A 10,382-nucleotide genomic window follows, 5' to 3' on the forward strand; every position below is an offset into this window, starting at 1 on the left:
GTGCATCGTATATACCTATGTAGTTTCTAATAGTCATTAACTAACAAATAATGAGTTTAAACAATGGTGTGTGTTTGTGGTCCAAAGATAGTTTTGGAAGAAGAAAACCTTGTTATCATCAATCACTTGCCTCAAAACTTGACATGATTTAATGCCATACTTTATGGTCTAAAAATTTCATCAACCAAAATTACTTTTTATTTCAACTTTGACTTGGTATACAACAAAAAGAAAATATTTCCTCGGTACACATATTCTTACAAGGAAAGAGCTATCTGCCCACTGTGAACCTTTTTAATATTTACGTCATATTATTTTAAATTTTACTCACTCGGTCATGTTATAACTTTTTTGTAAATGCAATTGTAAAAATTAAAAAATAAAAGTATAGAAGATTGCAGAGGCAAGGAAAAGAGAGTTAATATGGACAAAAAATTTGAAGTACAAAAAATCACAGAGTACAGTATTTGGTTAAATTTAGGGGAGGCTAATTTAAAAAAATAAAAATAACAAACGGAAACAAACAAAAAGGAGAAAATAAATAGAAAAAGAGAAATTTAGAAAATCTAGGAAAAGATCACATCCATGCAGCGGCCTAACGTCCAGTTGACTCGCAGCAATAAAATGCAATTAATAAATTCCCATTATTTTATACATTTATAATAACTATTATTTAATAAAAAAATTAAATTTATTTATTTTTCCTTCTTCCCTCAACCCCTGAGAAAAGAGAAGAAAAATAATTTTTTTTTTTCGTTTTTTTACTCTTTCTCTCTCTCTTCTCAAACTTTTCCTCTGTCTTCTTCTTTCTCTCTCTATTTGCCTTTACTCACCTTCATTCACACCCTCATCTTCTATTTCTCTCTCTATAAGCTCTGTTACAAACCCTAATCGAAACCCCTGATCTCCACCAAACTTCCGGCTATTCTTCTCCGGCGAGACACCGTTACCGGCGGAAGGTTCTCCTTCGCCGCCGTCGGCTAGGATGATCCGATCTGGAAGGAAGTCGTTCTGCTTTCCCGAGAAATTCCTCTATCTTGATGGAAAAAGTCAAGCATATTTAGCTTGAATGACCAGCGTGGAAACACAAGACATCAAAGGAGAAGAAGAGTAGATACTTTTTATACACACACATATACCATATATATAGACAGAGAGAGAGAGAGAGGAGATAGCCGTCGAAATGTACAAGAACCAGCTTCAAGAGCTGGCTCAGAGAAGCTGCTTTAATCTACCATCATACACTTGTATACGAGAAGGTCCAGACCACGCGCCTAGGTTCAAAGCCACCGTGAACTTCAACGGAGAAACCTTTGAGAGCCCTCAGTACTGCTCTACACTCCGGCAAGCCGAGCACTCCGCCGCCGAAGTCGCTCTCAACTCCCTCTCCCATCGCGGTCCCTCTCACTCACTCGCCGCCAGGATCCTGGTTCGTCTCTCTCTCTCTAGGATTAGGTTTTCATTTACTTTTAGCTTTGCTTCTTGAAGTTTAGACTTTCTCGCTTTTCATTTTTTGATCGATCATCTGATTAATTTTAAAAACCGGAAGAAATAAAATTAGGGATTTTAAAAAATTCCCTATTTCCTCTTTTTGCATTTCCTGTGGTGGTGATGTCATCGATTTTACTAATGTGATTTGTGTCGGCGTTGGGGTTTTCGTCCGCGTTTTTAGGGTTTAGTGCTCTTAGCGATCGGCGGAGATAATCGGATCTCCGGCGAGACAAAGAGGTCTAAGGGTTGTCTTTTTAGTGCGGACTTTGGAATGACCGAAATGTCCCTTTTGTGGATTGAAAAACGAGACTTATCTATCTGGGTTTTGTTTTGCATTTATTAATGTGATTCTATGAACAAACTTTGGCTCGGATTTGTTCCGAGTATGTTACGGTAATAAATTTCTTTGACGAGGCTATTTTTGGTCATGACATGAGAGTTGGTCAATACTAACTTGAGAACTTAAATGGAACATTTCGTTTTCGTTTTTCAAATTTTTTGTTTTCATTAAAAAAATGTTCAATTTACTGTTATAGATTGTTGATATACTGAAGTGTTATTCATTGAAACAGCGTGATATATATCCCAGATTTTGCTTTCTATCTAGTACTCCATTTCTACAATGCAATATCCCAGATTATTTTGGGAATTTCATGTTTGACAATTTGGTGAGAACTCAGTGAATTGATTGGTGTTAAAGCATCTGTGTTAAACTTTCACCAAAGCTGTCAGCTACAATATCTTAGGCAGTGTATCAACATCATCACCTGGGGTTGGTGTCATAGTTCATTGGCCTCAACAATCAATTCTGATCACGAAACTCAAATCACATTTAGTTTCGCATTGTCATTTTTCCATTATATGATCTGGCTCTGATTGTGGGTTGGTTACTCTGATTAGGATGAGACGGGCGTGTATAAAAACCTCCTACAGGAAATAGCTCAACGAGTCGGAGCTCCATTGCCGCAATATACCACATACAGGTCGGGCCTCGGACACTTGCCCGTCTTCACTGGGACCGTGGAACTAGCGGGAATCACGTTCACCGGAGACCCGGCCAAGAACAAGAAGCAAGCCGAGAAAAATGCGGCCATGGCAGCTTGGTCGTCTCTCAAACAACGTAAGCGATATCCCCGAAATCCAATTACACCGAACGAGAACTCACTCACTCACTCACTCGACGTGTTTTTTCTTTTTCTTCTTCGGGCAGTGGCGAAAGACACGGCGAGCTCTTCTTCGGAACCGGAGAACGCAGACGAGTTGGAGCAGATAACGATAGCCCGGGCGTTGATACAGTACCGTCTGAAGGAGAAGATGACGAACCCGAACGCTCCGATCCCGTTCCCGCGGAGATTCCCGACGCAGGCGACGAGGCCGACGAGCCCTCAGACCCCGGCCACGACGTCGAAGATTCTCCCATTGATATGCCCCAAGGCGGCTCCGCGGAGCCGGCACCGCCCGGTGAGCGAGAGCGCGATGGCTTCGGCGATACGGCACGCCATGGAGTCTCGGGCGCCGCAGAAGTTCCCGGCCGCCGGAGCGATGCCGTACGTCCCGATCAACCACATGAGAATGGCTCCGCCGGTGACGGTCCGCACCGTGATGCCCGTCTTCTCGGCTCCGCCGCCGCCGGTCCAACAGGTCATGCGAGCGCCGCCCGTTAGGGTGGCTCCGCCGGTCACCATCAGGACCGCCGTGCCCGTTTTCGCCGCCCCGCCCGCCCCAAGGAAAGACTACTACAACAGTTCTCTACGAAAAGACGAAACTGCCCTTCCTCAAGCACTCAGAAGGGAAGACTTTTCATCTCCTCCTCCTCCGGCAGCTCCCATTGTGGAGCCTTCGACGGTTCGGAAGGAATCTCCGGCGGAAATCAAGGAGGAGGAAAAAGGCAAAGCGGTGGAGAGCTTGGAATCACTGAAAATCGACTGAGAAAATTGGAATGAAAAGATTAGAGGTTGTTTGGGAAAGAGTTGAGAGCTCTTCCGGTCGAGGGAGAGACGTTTGTGGGGGGGTTTTGTTGCGGGTCTTGCAAGTTTGGTTTTGTTATCTCTCTCTCTCTCTCATCTTATTATGTGTTTTTTTTTTTGCCACCCTTTATTTATCTCCTTTTTTTTAAAGCTACAGTGGGCAGGTTAAACTAGTATAAGCGTTCTCGTATCGTATATCTAAGCCATTCATTGTCAGATTTTGGTTTTAGTTTGCGTTCTGGCGGTAATTTTTCATGATTTTGTATGCCAGAATATGTTAAGCGGTTTTCTTGCAAATTGGGTTCTAGTAGGTAATCTACGCTGGTTCAGTTGAAGGCTCGCATCAAACGGCATAAAAGATTACTTGGCCCATAATCTTCTATGATGGTTAAAAATAATATTGAGTTTGGGGTTTGGGTACCGATTGTGCAATCAGGGACTAAATACAGTCTGAACTTTTTTCCTTTTCTCGGTGGCTTGAGCACTTGGGCAATATCAGTGCTGATTTAAAATGAAAATTGAGAGTAAATTTTATCACTATTGATGAGGAGTGCCTTCTTGGGTCATGATACGCTTATATGCTTTGTATAACTATCGTTTAGTTCCCTAAAAAAAATAATAATAAAAAAAAAAAAAAAACTATCGCTTAGTCTACTCTATTTCTATTGTCGTTGCCTACTTAAGTGTTGTTACTTAAGTAGCTAAGCTTTGTAATTATTAGATATCAATGAATCATTTCGTTTAATTCACTGTGTCAAAAAATCTTATCTTCTCTTTGTTGACAAGTTCTGATTTATTTTATGATGAGGATACTTCATTTTTATAGACTATTTCTTATTCTTTATAGTTCAATTTGACTCTTTTTAGTGTTTATAATTTTATATAATATTTATCTTATTTTTGTCGCTTCATTCGACATAACGAATATATCTGAAATTTTAAAAAAAAGGAGTTATTTATAGAATATTTAATATTTTGAGAATTTTCAGTAATCTTGATCTTTCTTCAGATATTTATGAAATTTCCCCGCATGAATTTCTTTTATTTAAAAAAAAAGGTAAAAGATGGGTATTGATTATTTTGTGGGCTTTATGGGTTCTGTTATGGACTGCTATGAATAAGAGGGGATACCGTATGATTGTACTATTTATAAAATTCAATTTGTTTGTCCATACAGTATGAGCAGTGAGGTTACAATTATGGGCGGAGCCACTCTTGGACTCAAGGGGACAAATGCGCCTGAACTCTTTTTTTTTTTTTTTTTTTTTTTTTTTTTTTTTTTTTGAGTTGGGGCACTATCGGCCAAGATTACATGATATATTAGCAGTGCAAAGCGCAGGTGACACTATCGGTCAAGATTACATAGTAGGTGACACTATTGGTTAAGATTACATACTTATTAGAATAAATCCTATAGGGCATGCATTTTTGCATCCCACAGAGGCTTGAACTCATGACCTCTACGTCGAGATGAGTGTGGGATTACCGCTAGACCAAGCTAGCTACCACAATTTTAAAAATACAATTTTTATCCAATAATTTTTAGCATTTTTAATATTTTTTTATCTAAATTTATATAATGCTTTCAATTTTGCCCCCTTCAAAGTACTATTAATAGTATACTACTGCACCAAAAAACAAATATGAGTAAGTGCTCGAAAGTTTGAGAGGCTTTATTGTATGGAGAAATTTCTTTTTTTTTAGAATTAAAAACTTTCAAAATATCTTAGATGGACCTCAAATGTTCGTAATATCTGAAATTGGAGTTAAAATAATTAAAATATTTTTATTCCATCTCCAAGTATCTCTATCCGTAGGAACATGTCTCTATCCATCGCTATTTAACCGTTTAATCGCAAACTGTCTTTACCCATCTCTACCCGTCGTAAGGTCTATCTCAAACTATCTCAAACCGTCGCAAACTGTCTATCAATATTGTCGCATAGAAATCAAAATTTTAATCTGTAACCATCGCAAACCGTCTAAAAGTTTTGAAAATTTCTAGACAACATTAAATCTAACTTAAGTCAAAATTTCAATCCAACCTAATCTAAACTAATTCGAAATGTAAAACAAGCGAACTTACCCATTTTTTTTAACTTCAATCCACGATTTTAGAGAGAATCCGAGATATATAGTGAGAGAGAAGTGGTAAAATGAAAAAAAAAAAAAAAAAAAAAAGTTTAGTATGGTCTTTAAACTTCATTCAATGGTATTTTTTTTTTCGAAAAATGGACAAAAGTCCAATTTCAGATATAATGAACTTAAGATGTCTAAGTAAGATATTTTGAAGTTTTTAAGTCTATAAAATGAAATTTCTCGGTGTATGCGCAATGCTTTTTTCTTCTTCTTTTATTTCATATGATAATAATAAAAATAAAATAAAATAAAAAACTTTGAGTTTGATGAAATTTCAATTGAATTCATTCTCGTTCGGATAAGTGAAACCTGAAAAAAATTACTACTCATCCCTTTAAACACAAAGACTCTAAATTTTGTCTTTGCATAATTATTGAGATCACCATCACGACAAAAAATAATTTTTAAAAACTCGCTAGTTTTGCACTTGTGGAAATTACATGTAATATGGTTTTTATCTAACTTATCGTAACTTAATTTTCAAAGCGAAAACAATCAATTTTTTTTAAAAAAATATTTATTGTTTTAGGCTCTAACTGCACTATTCTTATGATTTTTCCTTTAAATTTAACCCATTTTTTTGTGGACACACATTCCTTCAATCGTAATTTGGTGCACATCCCTCACAATGCTTTGGTATGTTTTTTAAATAAGAAAATAAAAACACAAGCGGGACCCACAAACCACAAAATGTACGAAACCGTGTGCGTGTATCTGGTTAATTAGGTGAACCAGCTAATCAGTTTTGTTGTGATGAAGTAATTAGCTGGTTTCAGGATATTTTGATTGCCATAAAACATGGAGGTTGCGGTTTGAAATTCGAATGTTACAAATTCGTGAAAAACGACATGATTATAGTGAAGGGTTGACAAAAACGACATGTGCACACAAAATGTATATTTTAATTTGTATTACTTGTATAGGAAAGCAATATTACAATAAAAGAAATAGGGATGGCATTGAAGTGAATTAGGCGTTGTGAATGCATGTTCGTGTTTCTACAATTGTGGGAACCGAGTTATTTGACTTGGTGTCATCATTGAGCTTATAATCAATGTATAGTTCTGCTCATTCATTTAATGTCATCAAAACTAAGGTCTGTCTCGGCTCTTTGGTTTAGATTTAGTACATTATCACGTCCAAACAAGAACATGTGGTTTCCAAAAAATAAAAATAAAAAAATTGAGCAACAACACAAAGGATTATTATATCAAATAGTAAAGGGCCATTGGGGATTTGAGTGATCATGAGAATAGAGATTTAAATTTTACCAAACTTGGAAACGAGCCAAAAGGTTATTTAATCTTGATGGTGATTACACCTCAATATTTCAAACTATATGGGAAAACTGTACAAAAAAAAATATAAATTACATCATATTTTTAGGTGATTTGGCAATGATAAAAAATTTGGTCCCTAGACTAGTGGTGGGACATTTTTTAACTTATGTCAACTTCAAATTAATGGATAGGTAAAGTGTGTATGGCCAGCCCTATAAAAATTACGGACTTGTACAAAGGATTAAAAAAATAATAATAAATAAAGAAGCCTTGTTGAAAGTCAAAATCACCATTAATAAAAAAGGGAAGCTTGTGAAATGTGTTTGTTTCTCCTCAGTGGCAACATTAAAACAGGCGAAGGGGAGAATGGTGTTTGATTCAGTGGTCCAAAAATATATATCCAAGCTTTTGAAATAAAATCTTTTGATTATGATTTCATGTTTAACTCATTAAATTCAATTATATGTTTTGGTGTAGTGAGTGAATTATCATTCATTCATTCAAATGCATGTTTTGGGGTCCTCCATTTTGACCCCTAGCTTTCAAATATGCCTACATGATTAGGGAAGGTAATGTCACGAAACACATAGGTTTTACTTTTATTTTAAAAACTTGTCATTATTATTGATGGTCAAATTTATCTATATGATGTGAAGTTTGTTCCCTCATACTGGTTGGCGAAATTGTCCTAATTCCATCTAATGAAGACAAATAAAAGTTTGACTCATATGGAGCTAAAGATAATATCATCAAAGTTTACTATCACTACCTATATCATCATCAAGTCATTTTTATTTATTTATTTATCAAACTTGGGGTACCAATTCATGTGACAATAATTTGCAATGTCACGCCCTCAAAATTATAAACAAGTCAACGATTATCTGTTTATCACTTGTTAAATAGACGACCAAGGGTAAACAAAGTGCATTATTAATAAAATCTAAACGTGTTATCAAATAATGGCTACATTTAAAACAACTTGCATTGATGATCGATCTTTATATGGTGGATTAGGGGTTCACATCAAGCAGTTACACAATGAATTTGTGTGACAAAAGTGAATGAAAAGAATAGTGCTAAAAAAAGACTTGTCAATATATAGTGGTCATGTCCAATAGAGAGCTATATGGCCTCCTATAAATAAAATAAATATTTAAAGAACCAGATGTTACTATTAAGTATTTAAGTGTGTTTTTTTTTCCTTCAACACCACCAAGCCTGCCTACCATTTGTGGGGTTTTTTTTTAAAAAAAATTTTTAGAAAAAAGCGTTTCTTATATTATGTTTCATATAATATAAGGAAAAAATAGTTTACTGTGAAGTTGTTTAATATGATTCAAGGAGAGAAAATTGCTGATATATATATATATATATACACATATTCCTATATTATATATTTCCCTCTTTATCCTAAAATCCACTTTAAAAAGTATTTCCCTTAATTTGGTTCCTCAATTCTACCCTACCAAACAACAGAGCATGGAGAGTCAAATGATGTGAAAATACAAATAAATTTTAATGAGAGGTTACTATTTCTACTATTGCTAGAGACTACTACAACTATAAGAGTGACAAACAAGCAAAGGTATAGAGAGAGAGAGAGAGAGAGAGGCTGACTTAAAAGTAGGACCAACTCTCCACTTCAACGACACCAAACCCTCAAAGCAAAGCCACGTCAGCACTCTATTGATTTACGCAACAACAATTTTTTAAAACCCTTTAATTTCTTGGAGGAGTGTTGTGTGTGATTTGTAAATGGGGTCGGCCCAGACAAAGTGGGCCCACATGATTGGACCTGAAATGGGGCCCAAAAAGGGTTTAGGAAGCACTGGCAAATATTCCTTTCCAATGAAAAAGCAATGGCTCATGGCAAAAGCAGACGGTAACCCTCCACCCATTAAGAAGGGAAAAAAAAACCAACAATAACATTTTTTTATTTAATTTATAAAATATAAAAGAGCAATAAAGAGAAAGAAAAATAAAATAATAAAGTTAAAGCTAAGAGAAAACAAAAGAGAAAAAGATTAAGGTTAAGAGAGGGACAAAGTGGAAGAATGTTAATCCCCATCACCTAAAGTTTACGAGAAAAATATACCCATTTGACTTTGTTACGCCTCATCATGCTTCATTGATTGTACTATATTCCTTTATTTTATTTATTTTTTATTTTTTTATATCATATCATATCGACACATAAAAGCCTTATGTTATGTGTGTGCTCTTTTGTTCCTATGCTAAATTTTGGATTTTCCAATAATCGATGATGTAGACCGATATTAGAGCCCCATGGCCGAAAAATACATCACCGAATAATAATAATAATAATAGTAACAAAGCTACAAAAGATCATCAAACAAGTCTCTCTCTCTCTCTCTACTATATCTAGAATATACCACTATCTTTTTTTTCTCTCTTCTTTCTCTCTCACGACTAAATATATGTGTCGTGTTTATACATGGGCATGGAAGATTTAAGAGAGAGAACCAAATATATAAAGGTATTTGTGTCTGAAACTGATTATACACAATCATGCCCGACAAAACACTATATATATGGTGAGCATGAGGTCTTTTCCATGTTGAAAGTCAATTTTCTTACCCCCTTTTTTTTCTTTCTTCTTCTTCTCATACTTGTTTTGCTTTTGTTTTACACATGTTGGTTTTTAATCTCATAGGCGTGCTCTTTTGAAGGGAAAGGCTATAGAGAGTACTGAGAATGCAAAGTCATATGTGAGAGATATTGATCAAAAATCTTCTTAGTTTGAAATATACGTTTGACATTATATTAAGTAATTATTTATACTTGTCATTTATTAATAAAAACTATATTTGATGACATTCACAGTCATGAAAGTGGAATAAAACCTTTCAAATGATAATGAGAAGAAAAAAAAAATCAAATAATTATACTTTAAAAATAATGCCTTGTATTAAATCATACATTCGAAGGAATTTCCAAAATTAGCTCAAATATTACCCAAAACGTTCCTATTGTTTTATATAATATTGCTGTTTTTATATGTTTTGAAGAAAAAAAATATGGTCTCCATTGGGTCTTGACAATTTGATTGGAATTTATATTCAAAATCATAAGCACTGAAATTGATCTCCTATTTAATGTTTATTATTTAGCGATGGAAGTATAAATATGCATCAACAGTGTGTAGATCATGGGGATCGACAACCAAATTGGATATGTACCATGTAATAAATAATAATAAACAAATACATGTTTCCATATGGATTCCTTTTTACTCAAATTACCACGATCATAAAGATTTTTCTTCTTTCTTGCAGAAGTGGATGTTGGCTTTTTTCAACAAGTCATTTTCAACTCAATGGCATGTAAAAAGAAGAAAAAAAAAATACGAATGTGGGACGATCACTAAGGATCTTCATGAAACGACATATTATTAAAATATTTGTTTCTATATAATAATAATAATAAAAATAATAATTTTTTTTTTCTGAATTTTGAGGATCCAAAATAGATAGGCTATGAT

At 35.0% G+C, this 10,382-nt stretch overlaps 1 protein-coding gene across 1 annotated transcript; it reads left to right on the forward strand.

Annotated features, from left to right (window-relative positions):
• The first annotated feature begins 748 nt into the window (after positions 1–748).
• On the forward strand, positions 749–3,755 carry DRB2 (dsRNA-binding protein 2). The gene is made up of 3 exons (XM_089600688.1): positions 749–1,429; positions 2,392–2,611; positions 2,702–3,755. Exons 1-3 carry the CDS (start codon positions 1,184–1,186, stop codon positions 3,418–3,420), a joined length of 1,185 nt encoding a protein of 394 aa, XP_089456814.1. The 5' UTR covers positions 749–1,183; the 3' UTR covers positions 3,421–3,755.
• Positions 3,756–10,382: the final 6,627 nt, after the last annotated feature.

This window comes from Urtica dioica, chromosome 11 (genome assembly GCF_054948205.1).
Source record: "Urtica dioica subsp. dioica isolate 48M chromosome 11, U.dioica_male_clone48M_v1_H2, whole genome shotgun sequence".
Classification (NCBI taxonomy): Eukaryota; Viridiplantae; Streptophyta; class Magnoliopsida; order Rosales; family Urticaceae; genus Urtica; species Urtica dioica.

Coding starts and splice junctions, on each gene's coding strand:
- DRB2 (XM_089600688.1), top strand. CDS start 1,184: ATGTACAAGAACCAGCTTCAAGAGCTGGCTCAGAGAAGCTGCTTTAAT. Junction 1,430..2,391: donor CACTCGCCGCCAGGATCCTG/GTTCGTCTCTCT, acceptor TACTCTGATTAG/GATGAGACGGGCGTGTATAA. Junction 2,612..2,701: donor TTGGTCGTCTCTCAAACAAC/GTAAGCGATATC, acceptor TTCTTCGGGCAG/TGGCGAAAGACACGGCGAGC.